The sequence below is a fragment of the Myripristis murdjan genome, chromosome 11 (assembly GCF_902150065.1).
Source record: "Myripristis murdjan chromosome 11, fMyrMur1.1, whole genome shotgun sequence".
Classification (NCBI taxonomy): Eukaryota; Metazoa; Chordata; class Actinopteri; order Holocentriformes; family Holocentridae; genus Myripristis; species Myripristis murdjan.
The window spans coordinates 14,474,914-14,496,740 of record NC_043990.1 but is presented as its reverse complement, the minus strand read 5'-3'; the positions used below and the strand labels follow the sequence as shown (position 1 = coordinate 14,496,740).

Here is a 21,827-nt window from a genome sequence, read left to right as displayed (position 1 = left end):
TTGCAGAGCCAATGTCTCCTAGTGAGTTTTAGATGATTGCAAAAGCTCTTGAGACAGACTCAGTAAGTAGCCAAGATCATATTGTCTTAAACTCAGTCCAGCTGGACTGCTATTGGACTGCAGCCATTTTACCACACAAGTAGTGAATTTTGACTTGGCATTCACCCATATGGCTTTCACTACCGAGGTACACTGCTGTGTGTTGCTCATGTTTATCAAAATGCTGCTTTCACAGCCAGACCTCTCATGGTGATTTTTCACATGCAGGTGAGCCCCTGACAGAAACAGTCTACAGGGCACAGCGGAGTTCAACATGTACAGGCAGGCACCATCCAAATAATGTGATGGGTCTGTTAAAACAGCATAGCAGTACCACAGGTCTTTTTACTGAATTTTATATCACAGCCCATATGCACATTAAGACATAGAGATATTTAGATGGAAGTAAAATTTTATATCATATCATATCATATCATATCATATCATATCAGTCTCTGATGCAAGAAAAAGATTAATTTGTCATATCATCTGACAGATCAACATCATCAATGAAAATATCACCCTCAAATTACATTATTTTATCTGTGTTGGAAGGAAATGTTAAACATTTCTGAATTCCATATTTGAAAACCTTTAAAGACCAGTTCAATGACCTGGAAAAAAAACTATATTGTATAAGAGGCTCATTTAAGAACCAAATGCCACCTCTTAACTAATTAAATAATGGCCAAACGGAGCAGGTAATGTCAGAACAGACCTCTACACTTGCAGGGTTTTAGAAAGCTGGTATAAAAACTGAAGGCTATTGAGGGGGATCTCTGTGCAGTAGTCAGTAATGGGTGAAGTAGCGGTATTGAGGGGACTGTTGTTGTATCTGATGGTCCAGTTGCTGTGGCAGCAGCTGGTGATATGATAGTAGGTAATGTGCAAGGTTGCTGTATAATTATGGCTCCATCACCACATCATGCACCGAAAACTATGTTTATTCTTAATTATTACAGGCACACCACTGTGATTTTACTTTACAGCTGTCACTGAGCACTTTGCTTCTCCCTAGTGGATGTAGCCTGTACTGTCAGTTCTTCTCCTTTTGTACAGTCTTTAGTTTGGACCTTGAAGAAAACTGAGAAGAGAACTGGAAGAAAGCATTGAAAATGGCTAAAGACGTCATTACACACATTTAAAATAGGGGAATATGCCTCTAACATGAGGAGAAACACAAATTACCTTCCATCCTTGATATTATGAATGTAAAATATCCTCAAAATCTGTACTACAAAACTACAACCAAGAAAGATTGAGAAACGTGTTGAAACAAGCCAATGGCATGGCTGTGTTGGATCACGTGATATTTCTGACCAATAGCAGAGCACCCAAGTGATTTCAGGGTAGGTTGAGTCCGGCGGAGACTCAGCTGTTGAAGTCGGTAACGCCGTGCTGTTCGCTGTCGTTTGCCGTCTTCACCTCTTTAGAAACGTATCGTTTTATATTCGTGTATGTTTATGGCAAAACTCAGACGTTTTCATTCACAGTGACATTTTTTAAAGTGATGACAAAACCCAAGAGACGTAAAAATAACGCAGGAGTTCGAGTGAATGGCAATGGACCTTCTGTTACAAGAGGTGAGTCAACTAACGTTACACTTGACGTATTTCAGAAAAGTAACCCGCCGGGATTCAGAGACAAAGTAATACTTAACTTAGAGTATTTTTTTTCCATTCACGAATCCTCTGCTTATTTCATTATCGACATTTAAGGACTAAAACTTGTTGCCACGTCTTGCTTGCGTGGCGAAATCAGCTTAGTGCAGCCTGCCGACTCATAAGACGCATGGAAGACAGCAGACATCATGAAGTACTCACTGTTTACTAATTTAATTTTGCCCCTCAAACCTCCTTCTCTTCTCTTCGTACACAGTTTGACTGAATATTTTGGCTTCAGGTGTTGCTTGTGTGTCAACTTGTCATAGTGCAACTGTAGCTGGCAGAGAAAAAAACACAGGCCAAAAAGAAAATTATAAGACCATTAATCTATAAATAAGGCTATAATCAACCAACCAGAAAACTATTAAAGATTTTAAGGCTCTTGAGTAGTTACCATCATCAACACTGGGTTTTTAATGTGATAAATGCGTGTTAAATTCCTCAGTCAAACACTGCAGGCCTTAATTTTGATATAATCCATATTATCTGTGTCATTTATCATGATAAGCATGTATTCATTGCAAGAAGGGAACACTTGGGTGAATACAGAGTCATACCTTTGTTGTGTGAGTGTGTTTCCATTGGATGACTGCTAACTTCTATTTTTAACTTTGGTGTGATCCCTCTATCTCCCCTGCTGCCCTTTTACCTTCTTGCTCTCCCACCACCCCTCTCTTTTGAACCCCTTCATCTCTCCACAATCTTTCTCCCTCATATCTCACCGTCCCGCCCTCCTCTTTCTTTCTTTCCTCATTACCTTTTCTGTTCTTCTGCCACTCTGTCTCCCACCCTTAACCTCCCCTCCACTCCTCCATGCTTCCCCTCTTACTCTTTCTCTCTCTCTCCGTGTCTCCTCCACTCACTGTCCACATCCCATTTGACCTGTTTCTGATTTACCATCTCCCTCTCTGCTTATCCCTCCTCTGGTCTTTCTTTCTGTCCTCAAACTGTGCCTCCTCCCATCACTCTGTCTTTCTGCCTCTCTTTTCACACTCCCTCTCTCCTTCAAACTCCTTTTCTCTCCCCCTCTGCCTTTTTTCTCTCTCTCCTCCCATCTTCCCCCCTTATCGTTTCCTCGTTATACAGAACCAGATTCCTGGAAGAAACAGAAGTTGGCTGAGATCCATCAGGCTTTGAACAGGTTGGTAGAAATGTCACCGTTGATTCTCTCTGCTGATAACGCCTCGCCTTTTGAATTTGAGCATCCTCTAAGTTGGCTTTTTTTTCCCCTTCCCAATTACTCAGCTGACAGGGCTTTCAAATACTGAGAGCATTCCTTTTTCTGAACAGTAGATACAGCTAATGAGGCAGCGTGACACTCTTGAGAATGCTAACAATGCAAGCAGGTTGTCAGCTGGCTGAAGTGCTAGTACATAAAATTGAACTTCATTGTGTCCTATTGACAGAAATTAATTTAGCTGCCTTTCTAACACCAGAAAGGACATGAACCCAGGCCACTGGGCATTGAGACTTACTCTGCAAATGCAACACCTTTCATCATCCTTCTGTGGCTTTTCCTAAACAATCTGCCTTTTAATTGCCTGTAGTGTTAGAATCTTAAAAGATCTGCTTTGGAAAATAAATACAGATGGTTTTGGTAAATTTCTCCATACAAAATAGCCCCATCAGCAGCAGAATAATGGGCCACAGTGTTCCGGCAAGCAAGTGGGAATATGTCCCTCTCTGCTCGTCTGATGCGCCATGCCGCAATTAGATGGCATTGCATTTATCCACTGAGACGGTGACCTTCATCAAACTGTGTCAAAACTAATTTAACACAGGATGATTACTCACATGTGCCCACAGCAACAGCGTGATGAGGCAGATGAAGACTTAAGTGTAAGGGGACTGTGCAGTTGGATGTGAAACAGCGTAGGGAAGTGCTCGTCGAATTGAACAGACAGGCAGTGAACAGCCCAGCTTACTGCATCCAAGTAACAAGCTGTCAGCCGGACAGCAGCCTGACTAATTGATCTAAAACGAAACAACAGATTTTTTTGTCTGTACAACGTGGACATGTTGACGCACATTGTGCAGCCATCACTGCAGCAACAATGCCACAGTGTCAGGCAGACGTACAAGGGATTAAACAAATAATGTGGGTGTCGACTTGCTCATAAAAACCTGCAAAGCTGAATGTGTGGTTACAGTGCAGGGTTGAACAGCCTTGATGCTGTAAATTTAAGCCTTTTTCCTTTATCAGCCTTGAAATTCTTCAAAATATTTTGAGGAGAATTGTACTCTAGCCCTGTCTGAAGATTGCCAGACTTTGAAGCACTGCACAACACTGATGATAACAGTAAACATTTAGAAACAAAATCCTGCAAGCAAAACCATGGAAAAAAGGCACTCCATCTTTGAACGGAGCAAAATAATTTATTAATTGAGCAAGCCAACTAAACAGACCAATGCATTTTGACTTTCAGTCCTCACAATTTATTTTTTTTATTTATTTATTTTTTTTTATGTCAAGTGATCCAGTGGACATTGAGACCCTGAGGAGAGCGGCAGCCAGCAAGGGAGGACTGCTCATTGACGAACTGAGGAGGAAAGTCTGGCCCAAACTGCTTAATGTCAATGTGTATGATCTACCACATAAACCTGGTTAGTACTGTGACCTCACTGACTCACCTATTGATGAGCTAATGACCTGGTTAGCTATTGATTGACAGTAGTATCAATGACTGATTGCAGCTACTCCTACTACTGTTGTGAAGTCAATACTAAGAATGAAAATCCTGTTTTGTTCCAGGTCGAGATGTTAGGGAGAACCATAAGGACTACAACCAGGTTTTACTGGATGTCAGGAGGTCCATGAAGAGGTTTCCTAAAGGTGTGTGTGTGTATGTGTATGTGTGTGTTAACCTTCATGACAGCAGTTCAGATCAGGCTGTGGTTTATCAAACATCAACACTGTGCCTATAGTAACATGTAGATATCTGGCAGTGTTTAATAATTAATGAACTGAGTTAAAGCTGTACCAGGTAGGCTTCTGATGGGAAGAAACACCTGTCTTTATCAGGCTAACTCACAAAGTGGTGCTGCAGCAGAAGAACATTTACCCCCCCCCAAAAAAACAGAAAAAGAAAGATTAGTGGCTTACATGACCCGATGTAACCTGGAGCCCCAAGCTGCCCGGGTGAAACACATCCCCTGACGGCCTGCCCGCCCCGCCTCCCCTCTTCCAAAACAGAGAAGGACCAGGTCAGGCATGGGAGGGCCGTCATAAATGTTAGTTATCAGCTGAATTCTGATTTCCTTATCTTTGACCTGTATTAGTGTATGTGATCAAAGCCTTTTTATTGACTGAGCCACTGTCTGGAGAAGTACATTTCTGATAAGAGGTCTGCAACCTGACTGATGGACCCAATCCTGTTGGAAGTTTTGGATTTGGTTTCATTTTCTGACAAAGATGTCAGGCTTGGGCAGGGCTTAGGGCGTTCTTGGCTAATTTCAGGTTTATGCTATGCTTTTTATTTTTGACAATGTATGTATAAATACACTGGAGGTGCATGCTGTTCTTATCTAAGGTACTTTTTCTTAGTTTCTTTTTGTCTGTGTGTGCATGATTTCAGCCTTGGGTTGGGTTAGACAAAAAAAATGCACAACGGCTGTTATGATTTTGCTTATCTTGCTAGCTGTCAGAAGGGCAAAGAGTCCTACGTTCTACTTTCGAGCAGTTAACCTGCCACACACCATCTGCACTGTAACATTTTATTTATGCAGTGTTTCGATGCATTCACTGCATCCTAACCTTTCTCAGGCAGAAAGACCAACACACCGAAACATTGTATAAATAAAATGTTGTAGTGCAGATCGTGTGCAGAAGTGTAACCTTCATTTGGAAATTTCCGCCATTCTCCCAGCACTCATCATTCAGGTGTGCATAAGAACCAGTTTCTTCATTGTTGAGCAGTTCAAATTAACAAACATTTGTTGAGGAATATGCTGCAGTATAGTGAAGGAGAAATCCAGGGTAACTTCTACTGTACTCACATACACACACACACACTACCTCTCTGCTCAGGTATGCCAGCCACAGAGAGAGCGGTGCTTCAGGAACAGCTCATCGACATCATACTGGAGGTTTTGAAACACAGCCCACAGCTCCACTACTACCAAGGCTACCATGATGTGGCCGTCACTCTGCTGCTGTTGGTCGGGGAGAGGAGGGCCATCGCCATGCTGCACACGCTGTCCAATCATCACCTCAGGTAAGTGTAGTCCTTTTCTGTCATCCAAGGAACCCAATGTGTGTTTGAGAGATTACAGAATTAATTTTTACTGAGCAAATTTGATCAGCTTGACTGACTTCCAGTATGGACGACACCAACCATAGTCCAGACTATTAAGTGTAAACATAATTTGCCTCACTTTCTTCTCTGTCTCTCTCTAGGGATTTCATGGATCCTACTATGGACAGCACCAAGCACATTTTGAACTACCTGATGCCTATAATAGAGCAGGTTGATACAGAGCTACATGACTTCATGATCAGGTACAGAAGCCGAGCAGCCAAAACAAACACACACAGGGTAACCACCAGAAGCAATAAGACCACTAGGTGGCATCAAAGTCTTGATTTTTACTTGTGACAGTGAAGACAAAAGGCCATGTGTGCACCATTGAATTGGAATGTCATTAGTATTGGGGTTAATGGGGAGTTTTAGTGTCACATGGTCTAAATACAGTTTTGGACACCTTCACACTCCACTAAGAAACATTTCTTTGTCTACCTGGTTAACTCTGTTTGTCACATGCTGGAGTACAGTTACCAGGAAATTACTTAATAAAATGAGAGGATAGGTTTGCAATTCATCTGAACAAAAAACAGGAATGCTTATTTTGAGAAATACAATTAATTTGTCGGATGTTTGCGTTTGTAGTTATGAGTGTTATGAGATAGGGAATGTTGCACGGCAATGCATGATCCTCACAAGTATTTTAATAGGTGTGTGTGTGGGTGTCTGTGTACTGTTGCCATTTTGACGCTAGTTCATAATTGATGCTGTTCTGACATCCTCCCTACCTGCAAACTGCTGTCTACACACACACACACACACACAGACATACACATACACACACACACACACACACAGACAAAAAGACAGACATTCCGCTCTGACAAAAATGGCAAGATAAACAAGACCCTATACTTCAAACAATGTTTCAAATGCTCTTTTTAGTGCTCAAACTCTCTTCCTCTTTCCCTTTCCTTCCTTCTTATCTCTGACTCTTTTTGCCCCCCCTCCTCTGCCCCCTCCCTTCTTTTTCTGTCTCTATAATTTTCTGTCTCCCTCTCTTTTGTCTCTCATCTTCCCTGAGTCGATGTACATGCCCTTTGCTCCTTCTCTTCACTCTGTCCATCTGTTTTTCTGACTTCATTTTGTTTGTCTCTCCCTAATCCTTTTACGCGTCCTTATAGCCCTCCCCTCCACCTTGGATGCTCCTATTCAATATTTATCAACCGCCTCTTACAGTCTCAAATTTACTTGAGATTCTGTCAAAAATAGCTACCTTTTTATGTCAGCATGCAACAGAAAAAGATGTCTAGGGAGAGTTTGGAAGGGTTATAAACAGTAAATGAAGACTCTGACTTTGATAAAATCAGTTTTTTACAGAAATGGGCAGAAACAGAGAGAAATCTTGCGGTTTCAAATGTTTTGTCACTCTGGGACTGAGCTAAACCAGTACCAACACAATGTCAAAAATACAAAGCAAGCAATTTCAGTCAGTTTGAAGGTCAATCAAAGGTTTTAATGTTATTTTTTCCAATATAATAATAGCAATACTTTATTCATATGGCACATTTCATAGAGTTATGCAATTCAGTGTGCTTTAAAACAACATAATCAGGATAGAATAATGTGAATATATAAAAATCAGGGTAAAATATCACAATAAATAAAGAATACAACAAAATAACATGTTTAAATAATATAAAAATAGTTATGATATATAAGCTAATTTAAAAAGATGGGTCATGTGTGTTGGTGAAGGTTAAGGTCAAGGTCAGTAAGTGAGGTCAGTGATTAGTCTTCACACATGCTTTTCCAGGTTTGGCACTTTGTGTCTTCTTCTTTCTGTACGTCTGACCTCCCTTTGTGTTTAATTGTGTGTTACCTTCAGAGCCGAGGTGGGCACCATCTTCGCCCTGTCCTGGCTGATCACATGGTACGGCCACGTCCTATCAGAGTTCAGACACACACTGAGGCTCTACGACTTCTTCCTGGCCTCGCACCCGCTGATGCCCATCTACCTCGCTGCTGCGGTAAGACACCGTAAAGAGTGAGCTGGAGGCAGTGGGCTTGTTTTGTCAGTAATCCAGGATGCTGACACACACACACACACACACACACATGCACACCAAGGCACTGTGAAGTCACTCAACTAGTTAATTAGATGCCTCCTAATGAACAGAAGAGAGAGAGTGAGAGAGGTACAGAGGAAGGGAGGGACAGTGAGGGAGAGATAAAAGAGAAAGAGAGCAGGAAAAGGACGAGGACGGCATCAGGAAGGAGAGTGACACAAGAACAGCAGACTGAAGTGAGAACTAGAGAAGTAGAGAGATCAATGACAAAGAAGAAAAACATTTTTTTCCCTCCCATTTTGCTTCTCTATGTTGGTCTTTTCTAGAACAGCCTCTTCTTCTGGCTGCTTTCACACTGACTGCTTTGGCACACATGTACATAGCTGGAATGTGTATGTGTGTGTACATGCATCCTTTTGTTCTTTTATGTTAATGAGTGGATTTTGTGTTTTTTTTGGGGGGGTGGGCATGTTACTAAGTATGTGCACATTTATGTTTGTGGCTGAGTATATAAGTGTCTGAGTGTGCTTTTTTGTATCCTTGTGTGTATGTGTGTGTGTGTGTTTGTGTTTAGGGGCTGGGCAGAGGGAGAGATCTGTTTGAAGTGTGTGAAACAACAAAGCAGAATGTAGTTCATGTTTCCTCCAAGGCTGACTACAGCGCACAGCATGGGGCATTAACACTTAGCTGCCTGTTGTGCTGCTTAGAACTCATTACATTGTAGAAGTGAAGCTCAGTTTTTAAAAATGTTTTCATTATTAGTGTTATTGTTTTTTTTGGCATTTCTGCTTCATTTTGATGGTGTCAGGAAAGAGAGAGAGACAGGAAAGGCAGGGGAGAGAGAAGGGATGACATGGCAAAGGGCTCAGGCCGCTGTTTTAAGGGGTCAGCTTTGATTCGTGGTACGTGCTCTACCAAGTGAGCCACCAGTGCGCCCTGTAAAACTCACTTTAACAGCTTATACTGGGTGTGTGTGTGTGTGTGTGTGTGTGTGTGTGTGTGTGTGTGTGTGTGTGTGTGTGTGTGTGTGGAATGCAGTTCATGCATCCTTTAAGCTTGACCACAGTGCACAGTATGGTGGTCAAAACATTAACTCCTGCCTCTCTCCTCTTCTTTATTCCTTCTCCTCTCTCCATTCCTCTCCTCAGATTGTCTTGCACCGAGAGAAGGAGGTGAAGCGAACGGAGTGCGACATGGCCATGGTGCACCATCTCCTCTCCCGCATCCCCCAGGACCTCCCATACGAACTCCTCATTGGTCGATCCCAGGCGCTGTTCGACCAGTACCCTCCCTCTTTACTGGCCAAGCGGGCGGCACTGCAGTCCCACAAGAGGCGAGCAGATAAAATATTTAAAAGTTAAAATGTTATTTTAAAAAAAAAAATCTCTGCACACCAAAGATGTTTTGTTTTTGTTTTTTTTTGGTGGTACTGAAATTTCAAAGTAGTTTTTTTTTTTTTTTTTTCTATTAATATGCATTTGGATCTACCAAATGGCATGGCATACTTAGTCATGCTTCAGTCAGAATTTTGTGCTCAATAGTTTTTATATTGCAGTCGGCATTACTTGATACCACACAAGTGACCAATATGACAGTGGTAGTGTTTTTGTAATTACTTTGATATTTGATACGTATTGAATGGTGAGCTGTGAGATTTCAGCCTTTATATTTTTACAGAATGGGTCCCGGGGTCCCAGGATCCTGGGTTCCTACAATAGGTGTCAGTGTGTTTCTGCACCAAAACCACAAGACATATTATTGTACTTCACAAATAAACCACTCTGTCTGATAATGTTGAGGTTTTCAAAAACACAGTCACAGTCTTATTTTTCTGTATTGCTAATGAGTTTTATGTCGTGTAATTTGCTCAGTGACCAAGAGGGGATGCTCTCAAAACAGGTGTAGATTGAATGGGGATGTTGACACACACACACACACACACAAAGACAAATATGCACATGTGCGTGTGATATCTGGGATGTGACTCTGGGAACACAATCTCTCAATCTCTCTCTCTCTCTCTCTCTTTCTCTCTCTCTTTCTCTCTTTCTCTCTCTGTGTCCTTACTTGTACCCCTACAGTCATTGCTCAGGGCAGGAAGTGACATCAGTGACACAAGGCCCTGACTGACTAGTATTAATGCCCCATAACCTGAGCTGCTGACTCAGCAGTCCACCTGTTTATCCATCCATTCGTCCATCTCTGGCTGTCACTCCACCTGCTCAAGATTCACCTCAGACCAGACTCTGTTCTCCATCAGCAGCTAACTCTCTCTCTTTGTCTCTTTCCCTTTTCCTCTCTCTCTCTCTCTTTCTCCTCTTTCCACCCCCTCTGTACCTGTTTGTCTCTCCAGTCTGTCCATCAGTACGTTCCAGTCGTTCCAGCTCTCCACGCTCCACCAGAGGCCAGACTCTGTTCTCCAGCGTCTAACCAAGGCCCGAGGCAGCTCCGCCTCCAGACATGGTAAAAATGGGAACTGTAATCCTTTCACAGATATCAACAGATGAATTAAGAAAATGTGAATTCTTGTTGGATACAGATTGTGAGATTGTAGACGCATTTCTATCCAACCAGAGCAGTTAGATGGAACACGTTGCTGTCTCTGGTTTCATTTTTACCCTCAGTCTTTGGCATTTTCTGCATCTGGACATGGGACCAGAATCATGTTGTCACACAAAGGCTGGCATCTAAATGTTAAACGTGTTTCAGCAGCTGGCAAGTTGGAAGTATTTTCTCTCCTTTGCCACTGTTCATGAGGGGTGTAATCATTCACCCAATTCACGATTCGATTTCATTCCTGATACAGGGTTCACAATTCGATATTCGAATGATATTTGGAACAAAATTTGAATGAAAAAAAAATATAACCGGAAAAGATGTTTTTTTTTTTTTTTTAATATCTGAGGTACAATCAATTTAAAACAATCTTTTGTTGTCTTCATAATACTTTAAACAAACGTAACATTATATATATATATATATATATATGTGTGTGTGTGTGTGTATATATATATATATATATATATAATTATTAGAGATCAGTGTTTCAAACAGCCGAGTCGAGATCTAGCTTTTAGCTCTTTAATTAAGATATCATATTCAGCACAGATCAACACAGACTGCAGTTTTAATAGCTTTTTTTAACCACAGTTGTGATATGTGACATGCTGCATTGCACAAACCAATATTTCTGCAGCTGTCACAGCTACTGACAGCTACTACGAGCATTTCCTTCATTGACAGGACCGGGGATGTCATGAATTCAGCATATGATCTGATCCGTTGGGGGACATTATTCCATTGACATTTTATGCACATTATATTGACAGAAAGCGTACAAGGCATCCCTTTTTCTGCTCCTTGCTGTCCTGTCCTCATGTTTCTGCACCCAGCAGTCTGACCCCCTCCTTATTTTGTGCTCCTAGATCATAGACACCCAGGCCTGGAGGCAGCTTTGTCCCGTGACAGAGGCCTGCTGTTGGGACAGGGGAACAGGATGGTGAAGATGGCAGTGTGGGGGCTGTCTGCCACCCTCGGGGCGGCTGTGTTCGCTGTGGCTCAGACGGCTATGGACTGGGGGCCTGAGATGTTGTTCCAACTATTCTGAATGGACAGATATGGATGTAGATTGATACACATTCTGAGAATATACACACACCGGCCGTTCTGAAGAGTTAAGGTGTGTACAAACACATGCATATCAGATGTAAACCTGAAGACTTGAATCTCCTCCCCCTGCTGAGAGGAGAGGGAGGAGAAAAGGAAGAGGAGGTTAGTTGTCTTGATGCCAAACAGGTTGTTGCTGCTCAACCTCACTGAACATATGTAAACCACTACTCAGCCTCAGGATGTATGTGTTTGTGTGTGTGTGTGTGTGTATGTGTGTGTGTGTGTGTATGTTTGTCTGTATGAATGTACATCTACGTGCCTGGCTTCAAACCATATGTCAAACACCAACACACCTTCCTCATTCAGGCACCGGTTAGCATGCCACTGTTGCTGCACCGTGTGTGTATCTTAGGTTAGTTGAAGTAAACTATGATTGTGTTGTTGATTTTCTGTGCTGGTAGCTAGTGTTTAAAACATTGGCACGCTTAATTCGCTGCATTTCCGCTGATCATTTTTAGGTGAGCTTGTTTTATGAGCAGGCCTGTCTGAGAGCCAAAAGTGCCCTTAGCCAGCACGATGACACAAGAATACAAATTATTAAAGAGAGGTTTTCTCCTGAAAGCTTTCAGTTCGGAAGGGGGGAGGGAGGAAAGAGGGCGAGGCATGGGAGAGTGTGAAGGAAGGAGAGATTTTTGACTGTGAGCCAGTATTAATGGCTTTACTCATTGGGATAATGAATTAATGATTTTCAGATTTTTTCACATAACGAGCATTGTGAAAATTAGACAATCACCAGTGTGCAACAGTATGCTCTTAACTTCAGTATTCGGTGCAAGCAGGGGCTGATATATGGTTATATTTTGCAGGCAGAATTGAGATACTTCATCATATTTTCATTTTCATATTGTCTTTTAGCAATGGTCGCACTTTTCTAGCTGCTATGGCTCACCGCTGCTGAACGAATATAGGGGAAACACTGAGTACTTTTACATTCTGAAATATTTAGCAGGTTTGTGCCAACATCCATCCTTAACAACTGTCAACAGGGCTACATGTACTCGGTTCTTACAACATTGCTTTTCTCTACAGTATTTTACTGCTCCTTTTAGAAAAATGATTTTACTGCTACAGTAGTTGGACAGGCTATGAAACAAATTGTGTTTTTATTTATTTTTTATCAGCACAGGGGACAAACTGCCTGAGTCTTTTCGAAAAGGTATAACACATTGAAACTGCTGGGTCCAACCTCAGTATGCGAAGAAATTCCTTAAACTCAATCACAGAGTAACACAAAATTTCACAAGCTGAAAATGAAACATTAATAATACAGGCCATATTCAACTGAGTTACATGTGTAGAGAACACTTTGGCCGCTGCAAACAGCAGTATGTGTGCTGTATGTAGACTTACACTTTGAAATATTTATCAGCTTTTACTAGCATCTAGCCCCTGCATCTGTCATCACAGCTTCGTGGATTCACAACTCTCCTCCTCACTCCACTTTCTCTGCAATCACATTTACATCCGGCCAGGAGTGCACGTACATGTAAGCCTGTTGATTCCTGTCATCCTGCAGCATATGAATTCAAGTTAACTGGTGCACGATGCAACATGCTCCTTTGTGTACACAATTACCATAGCTATGTGCCGGTGCAGTCAGCATAAAGCGTTAACAGAAAGGAACAAGTAAATGTAGATGCTTTTCCAGGGGGTTTACTTTGCTCTGTAAATGTACAAGCTTAGATTGTTCTAAGAAGTTATTCAGTCGTCGTTTGTGGTTGCAGTGTTTTCTGAGGAGGAGGATTGTGGAGCCGAGCCAGTCACTCAAGTCAGTTTCAAGAATGCTGGTGATTGTGATGGGTGGTAGTCAGCCAGTTGATGAGACTGTCAGTCAGTCAGTTAATGGCATGATACTCAGGTAGCCACCTGGTCAGGAAATCAGTCAGTAGGCCAGTAACACCCCTTTTCCACCAACAAAGAACCATTTCGACATATTCTTTGCATTTCCATTGATTGCTTCCCAAATGGAAAAATCGGTTCTCAACTGCACAAAGAAAATAGTACTTCTGAAGTGTGAACTGTCAGATCCTGCTAATTTCTCTGGGACAGAATCAGCACACCAGATAACGTACCGGCACAATTAAGAGTTTATTATTCTCAGTCTGAACCATATCAGTCTCAGATTATATAGGTTAATTTTTCTAACAGATAGGAGGGGTCGGGCTCTGTGCTGCAGTTGACAGCAGATGGGCGGGGTCACCATGGCACCGTGGTCACGAGTATTTACTTCTGTTGTGCATGCCCAACATCCATGATGGGATGGTTCCAGTCCAAAAACTGGTCAAAACACGGGCCAGTTTCTCAGTTTGCACCTTGGTTCCAAGAATCTTGAACCACACCAGTTTGAGAACCAGAACTTTTTTGGTGGAAAAGGAATAAAAGTGAGTGAGTCTGCTTTGTTTGGTCAGTTTGTAACCTGTGCTTAGCATCCTAAGGTCTGTTTCTGTTGAAATCATACATGCGCCATGTGAAATCATCTCACACATCCTTCCACTGAGGTTAAATGCAACATAAAGAAAGACAGGGACTTGTTTTGTTTTTGATTGTGACCCTCCAGGGATCTGAAATAATTTATTTATTGTCAAGGCAACAATCTGATATAATCTGGCTATTTATTTTTGGATTGTAATGTGATTGTATGATTTTATTTTAACTGCCAAAGAAAGAATTATTGTGGGGAAACTATCAGCCTCAACAATTGTCAGTAGCTTATTGATCGTGTCTTTAAAGATGATATAATCATTTGTCAAACATGTGATTAATCATTATTCGTCAGCCTAGCAAGTTCAGAAATTAACTGTTTGGCTTATGTGTGAGGCCACTGCTTATATCTGGTATATTTAAAGAAAAAAACAACAACAACAACAGTGTGACCAAGGGGAACTTTTTTTAATCCTCTGTGGTGCTTGGTGGGCATTACTGCTTTTACTCAAACAGCTGACCAACCTGTCATCTTATTTAAGTTGTTGTATGTAATTGTGCATCTGTGATATCTGGGTACAGGTGATATGATATAAAACATGGTTATCAATTGTTTTGTGCATGGCAGTTTTGTTTTTCTTGTTTTTTGCTTAAACAGATGAACACATAATATTGTAATATACAGGGAAAAAGTGAAAGTGCAATTTGTGTAGTTGTACTGGCACCAAGTAGCTTAGATACACACACATACACACACACTCACATAATAGACAGGGAGCCAGTGGAGGTGCCAGATCCTAATGAGGGTTTAATTCATGCCCCTGGCTCTTGGCATGTTTAAGACACAATCTCTCTGTCTTTCAGCTTCTCACACCCACACACCAACACCTACACCAACACCTGCACTGGTTCAGCTTGAAGCTGACAGTTGCTTTCGATGAAAAATGATTGAAGCCTGTTACTTGGTTTAATTCAAACCATCAAAACTCTAAAACAAATCCAGATTGTTGACTTGACTCTATGGCTGCTGCTGGCTGTGAGCCCCAGTATCGAAAAAGTCAACTCAACAAACAAACCCCTTATGTTCATGTTTACAATCACTGTATCTTTTGAAACATTACAGTGGTTTTCAATTGGGTTTTGACGGTCTCAGGGCTATGAAATTCAATAAATGTACCTGACAAACTTATAATTCTGGAAGGAGAAAAATGTAAAATTTAAGTTACTAAGTTTTCATGAAACTGCAGTGTTATGTTTTGCTTGCTGTTAATCAGAGCATTTACAAAGACAATTAATTTAATCCTTTATCATTACTTGCTGTTATTGCTTTCATTAGCTGCATTTCATTATCCTTTTACTCTCACTTGCTATCACAGCTCACATCTGCAACAATTTTGTGGAGGCTATTTTACACCCCTCCTACTAACCATTCTGTTAAATTCATTTGCCAGCACAAAAACCCCATCGATGATTCATTATAAAAAGCATTAACAGTTTGAGCAGATATGCTCAGTTCTACATTGATTATCAAAAAGAGAGTCGCAGATGTTGAAACACAATAATCTGTAGCCTATGTGATGGTCGCTGTATGCAAATTAACATTTTACTGCTTTGAATGAAAATGTTGTATCCAAAGTCAACTTTTCAGGATTTATTTTAGGAATTATACTGGCTGATTTTCCCAAGTGCATGGACTTGGACAGCTATTCAGTGGGTTTGAAAAGTGTGAAAAACCAAACACTAAAATTGAAATGACTAGGTTTTCTCCTAAAGCGTGAAACCACTGACCAGCCACCAAGCTAGAGGCATCAGTGTGGTAAAGAGGCTGAAGGGGGCTGTTAAATTTCCCTTTGAGTGTGTTTTACCCCTCGGTTCAGCCTCTCATGACAACTCTGTCGCTCCTCAGGTCATAAATATCACCGCTGTCTTGATCACAGCAAAACACTTTTGGAATTAACACAGGCCTTTAGTTGTATGTATATAATTTTATGGGCATTGCATGTATGTTTGCCATGGATGCTGGCTGAACATTTGGTACAAACATATCAAAGTTTTTTGCACCGTGCAGCTATTGCAATGTGGTTTCAGTGTATTTCACATAGTAGATGAAGCTGTTTTTGTCTATGACATAGAACAATAAATTTATTATAAAGGAAATGCTCGTCATCTCATGTTTGTTTTCTTGTTTACAGTGTCTGACAGCTCCAAACATTTAGGATTACCTTGGCCATATCCACATAAAGCTTAGTAAACCTGAAAGTGCCATTTTGATATTCCATACACACTACGATCAGAGTATTCTCCAAAATCTTGCTGTCCACTGAAACACCCCAAACTGCCTAAAACCCCTCTGTCAAGCATGCACAGGTCTATATGCATGACCTTTTGCCAGACTACGACCTACATCATATAACATTTCTGCATCAGCGTTTTCAGAAAGCTCTGATTTTCCTATCCACACTACAATGCCAGACTGGTGTCTTCAAATCAAAACTCTTTTTGAAAGCCTTTTTTTTTTTTTTTTTTTTTTTTTTTTTCCAAAAGCCCCTGTTTTGCAGTGGAGAATGCTGGCTTAGTTCAGATGAAAGGCCAAGAAAAAAAAGATGGATTTTTATATTTATCTGGCTTTGTGTGGACACGGCCTTGCAGAACAAAGGCGCTCAAATGGCCACATGGACTGACCTGATGTCCTCAGTTTACTCCTTGTTGCTATACTTGTGGGGACACTTGAAGTTTGATTAGTACTTAGATTTGCAGAGGTGCCCAAATTCTTTCCCACGACTGGTCAGAAATTAATCTAGATGGAGAGCCGCAGGCCAAAAATAAATATTGATGTTATATGAAATTACATTACATTAAACTGTTTTATGTTTTATAGAAAATTAATACCATAATTCTTCATCGATAAGACGTAGATCATTTAATAGGGAAGCTCTACAGCACTGTACTGTACATTGCCATAAAACTAAGATTATGTACTTTTTATGTTTTGTGGTTATCACGATTAGGGTTCCATAGAACTTTCAAAATAAGAGGAGAATAAGCATGAGCTTGTCAAATGCCATGATGGGACAAAGCAAAGGAGGAGTGGACCAACACGGCGGGCCCTAAATTGGACGGCCCTGATCTACAGGAATCCCATGACTCCCACTGCTGTCTGCTCCCCCACTTTGCGTCTACATACTGCGCAGCTTCTGTCATTTAATAGGCACCACTAAACTGGCCTCCTTGGAGAAATTAGGTCAGAAATGTGTGTATGCCGAGAGAAATGGGCTGCACATCTGCCTGTGTGACCCCCAGGGAGGCTGAGGGGGAGGGAGGGAGGGCGAAGTGCAGACATGAGGTGAGGCAAGAAGAAGGCAAGGGTTAAGAGGAGCAAGAAGAGAGATGATGAGGAGGAGAGGTCCATGCTGTAGATCAGACATCTGGTGGATGCGTTAAGAGACAGCTGAGATCCTCCGAAACGTCTATTAAAGAGCCGTCCTGTGAGCTTTATAACCAGGTGTAGAGGAGGCGAGTATGACCGGTGTGGAGAGCAGGTTGGGGGAAGGGGGTTGAACTTGTGTGTTGGGGTGTCTGGAGGTCTTGTTGGCTTAATTCAACACCCAACCTTGAAGCTGGTAACCCCTACACACACACACACACACACCTCTACCAAGCCAGGTTCAGACTTTCACCACAAAAAACAAAGGATTTTAAAGTCTGATCCAGTGAGTTGGTTACCGACACCTCAGCACTTGGCTGAAACTTTACTGCTCTGTATGAGGTCGCATGAGGACAGCAACAACTGTATATGTACAGTATTTGTGTGTGTGTGTGTGTGAGAGAGAGAGAGAGAGAGAGAGTGTGTAATGTATGTGCATTTCTGCAGTGCTTTGTACTGCTTTTGTTTGTTTCTATCTACAACGTGTGTGTTTTGTAGCTGATAGCACAGAACTGATACACACAGAAGAGAGTGGAGATTAGGAGACTAGGACTGTGGAAATAAGGTGTTTTATGTGTGTTGACTCGACATACAATACTGAGCATGCTGTATATTTGTGTGAGTGCATATGTAAACAGCAAAAAATGCTGCTTGCGTGTGTGTGTGAAGCAGGGTGCACTCTGGGGACAGCAGCTGCTCCAGGGGTCTGTGTGATGTGTTTTTTTCTGTGACAAAACACTCCCTGGTGACACACACGCCTTCAGTCAGACATACAAACTCCCCAACATGAGCAGTGGAAACTGGACTTCCACTGGCAAGCTGTAGCATAACTAATTTAAATAATTTAGGACACCTTTTAATTCCAATTTGGCCTTGTTTTATTCACTTTTTCTTGAGCGGACAGTTTACACTATGCAGTATCACTGTAGTATCACAGTAAAATGTAAAAAAAAAAAAAAAAAAAAAATGCATTAACATTAATTGTAGAATTGGGTTTACTCAATTCTCAGAGAAAAACATACATTGTAGAGATAAAACGTTTTTGAAGGACATTGGTTATATTACAATATACACTAAAGCTCACAAAAAGAGGAGATGAGGATATACATCAGCTGAATTCAAATCTGTGGTGTTGCAAGTCCATGTTGTGACCTTTGACCCTCATCGGGAGTCATCAGGACACCCTGGGGATGTAAATAATCCATAGTGATATACGTTTTACTTTTTCAAACTTACGCTGACATGCTGTTTTGGTGATTTCTGACCTGTCTGAGTTAACAATATGCTCTCCATCTCTGCATTCGACAGTTTTCACAGAGCATATTCACAACATATAGGTGTGGAAATCTCTTTTTACCAATTAATAATGTCTTTGTTCTTTGAGGAAAATAAGTTAGTATACAGACACAGTAACATTTTGAGCTGTCACATTAATTCGTTTATAGTGAAGCTGCCTATGTTTCTCTGAGAGATCACACAGGCTTCTGAACCTGGCCTTCAGACACACCCGGTCCATATAGATGCCTGCGACAACAGGAAAACTACCTTTGTTCATCTACCTGTTTATCTCCTTTTTCCTTCCCTACCCCTCCCTTCCCACAGTCCAACTCTTCATTCTGTCACGGATCAGAGAACATGTCCATGTTTTGCAGGCAACACACGTACAGCGTGTCCCTGCATGCTGATATGGCTTTACTGCTCAAGACTGTGTGTGTGTGTGTGTGTGTGTGTGGGAGGAAATATCCAGAGGTGACTGAATAGACTGTGTGAATGACCAGAGGTGGATGTGTGGCCATAACTTTCTACATACTCTGCAGTTTGTGTGCGTGTTTGTGCCTGTGTGTGTGTGTGTGTGTGTGTGTGTGTGTGTGTGTGTGTGTGTGTGTGCGCGCGCATGTATGTGTGTATGTGTCAGCTGCAGCCTGTGGTATGGCCTTTCATGTTGTCTAAATAACCATGAGAATGAGACATCCATGAGAAATCCATTCTGCTTCAAGTCCATTAATGACTAAACTGACCAGCCCATAAAAGTAATTTATTATATGTAATAATGCATGTGAGAGTAATCTATTACAAAATAATGGTAACTGTTAGTTTTTTTTACACATCTTGAATAGTTAGTAAAAATGTGTTTTTGTGATATTGTGAAATTGCATAACTTTGAATAATGCTTCATCTTAGTTGTAGATGATGATAAACAATATTTAGATTGCTTTGTGCAAAATGGAGTCAAGTGCCCTTTTCACTTCACATCAGAGAAATTTCAGAGGTATCTGGTAAGGCGGTGTACCTGTGTTTGCTGTCATTTCAGACTATGAACAAGGAACATTTTTAAATGTTAAAGTGACAGATCTCTGTCGGTCTTTAAGACAGTAAAGAAAGTGACATATTACTGTGAATCTTTAAGAACCCTGGGGCCTCATTAGTCGCAGCCTAAACCAAGCTCAGGGTGAGTCTATGGTGTGTGTGTGTGTGTGTATGTGTGTGTGTGAGACTGTCTGTCTGGGCATGTCTGTCTGTTCACGTATATGTACACACTCAGGGGACTGACCTCCTGTACTCTTCATAAATGACCTCTCTTCCTGTCAGTCCCTGGCTCCCATTGGTCCTAACCTCTTCTGACCTCACCCCTGTTTCCGTGGACACCAGAGGAATGAGGAAGTACCCCAAAGAGTCTCTCTGAGGAGGGTCAAGGTGGCTCAGTCTCTCAGGGGTTACAGGGAGTTTTACTGGTTCATCTGAGGATAAAATACATTTGCCACTTTGTAGTTCAGCGGCTAGAGTTATGGCGCTAACGGTGCCACCGTTAGGCCGGCACCTGAGGGAACGCCTCAGGTGGGAAACTTCCTGGGACAGATATTAGAGTCAAAAAGGATCTGAAGAATCTGGGTGGACATAGGTTCACATTTTAAAGGAATGGTTCATTCAAAGTACAAAAAACATATTTTCCCCACTTACTTCAAGTGCAACTGATCCATTTTTCTGTGTAATTTGGTGGTTCTAGTTTCCTGCTTTATTCTTTTGATCAGAATATGTCCTGTGAGAAAATAATGATTTATACACCAATATGAACTGTACATGAAACATTCCTCCTCAAAAATGTCTTATAAAACAAAGCAAGGATGTCTAAAACCAAACTCATTAGAGTTGAAAATGAAGTGAAAAGATTCCACTGCATCATGCCTTTTTTTTTTTTTTTTTTCTGGTTCAACTTATTGTATCTACAAACCTGAATCCTCTCAAATGTGAAAAAGTTTCATCACCATGAATCAAAAATAGCCAGCACACAGAAATAAAACTAATATTTTCATTTTAATCACATTAGTAATTTGGTCAAAATATGGCAAACTATTCAAAAAATTAAACACCAAAATATAAGCAGGTTGCCTTGAGATTATAAAAACAAAAACAACAACAACATAACAACAACTGTCTCATCATGTCTCCTCAGGTTAAATTCTGTCATTATGGCCACATCAGCTTCACATAGGAGACAGACAGATTTATACTAATTGCAAGCAACCAGGTGCTCCACTTCCCACCTGTCTTGAAAACACCTGTTGTCACTGTCCACTTTTCGTTTTCCTTTTTTTCCATTGCTTTTTTTTTCTTGGCTGGCTTGCTGGTGAGCTTGCTATATAATTACTGTCTCTAATGACCTTGATGGACAAATAGCACTAGAGTAAGCAGGAAAATAGCTTTTTTTTTTTTTTTTTTTTTTTTTTTTTGCATTTTGGGTGAACTTCTTCTTTAATATACTTAGCCCATGATTGCTGGCTACCAGGATCCTGCTTAGGGAGCTGGCTACCTGCTAACTAGTGCACTAAATAGCATCTGAGATAAATCTAAGGAGTGTTTGAGGATGTTGTTTCAAAGTTTGCTGGCTGATTTAACTGTCGGATCCTCAGTTATGTGTTGAAGTTTGTTTTGCAGAGTTTCCTGGCTCAGGTGTATGAAATGGTTGATGTGTAAACGAGGTCAGCCGGGGTTCACCATGCTAAAATGTCAAGAAACTCTCATGAAACTGTGGGGCTCGTTGAATAGAGTGTCCACTATGTGGGCTATATGCATCTCGGGCAGTGTGTTGTGTTGTTTCACGGCTCGTGATCTTTGCTCCATGCAACATTTGGTTTAAAGTTTCTTCTCCTTTTCTGTTCTGACTAATTTAAGATGTGTCATAACTAAGTCATGATGCCTTGTTAATCTTTACAACTGGCTCTCAGTGCTGCGGCCTGTTCAGCTTTCATCGGCTGAAATATCATCCGCACATAATCTAGTTTGCACACACACACACACACAC

At 41.2% G+C, this 21,827-nt stretch overlaps 1 protein-coding gene across 2 annotated transcripts; it reads left to right on the top strand.

The window, feature by feature from the left end:
- Positions 1-1,406: 1,406 nt before the first annotated feature.
- LOC115367749 (TBC1 domain family member 20) lies at positions 1,407-15,587 on the top strand. 2 transcript variants are annotated; one of them, XM_030063657.1, is made up of 10 exons: positions 1,407-1,622; positions 2,790-2,844; positions 4,177-4,307; positions 4,456-4,536; positions 5,731-5,917; positions 6,100-6,201; positions 7,833-7,974; positions 9,162-9,346; positions 10,367-10,485; positions 11,439-15,587. In XM_030063657.1, exons 1-10 carry the CDS (start codon positions 1,550-1,552, stop codon positions 11,618-11,620), a joined length of 1,257 nt encoding a protein of 418 aa, XP_029919517.1. In that variant the 5' UTR covers positions 1,407-1,549; the 3' UTR covers positions 11,621-15,587. The 2 variants fall into 2 exon arrangements, with proteins under 2 accessions (XP_029919517.1, XP_029919518.1); XM_030063658.1 differs by having other exon boundaries at positions 10,367-10,476; positions 11,439-11,620.
- Positions 15,588-21,827: the final 6,240 nt, after the last annotated feature.

Bases quoted from the DNA above. Each gene is read 5' to 3' on its own strand.
- LOC115367749 (XM_030063657.1), top strand. From the start codon at position 1,550: ATGACAAAACCCAAGAGACGTAAAAATAACGCAGGAGTTCGAGTGAAT. The intron at 2,845-4,176 runs GTTGGTAGAAAT...TTTTATGTCAAG, and splicing joins ATCCATCAGGCTTTGAACAG to TGATCCAGTGGACATTGAGA. The intron at 10,486-11,438 runs GGAACTGTAATC...TTGTGCTCCTAG, and splicing joins CTCCAGACATGGTAAAAATG to ATCATAGACACCCAGGCCTG.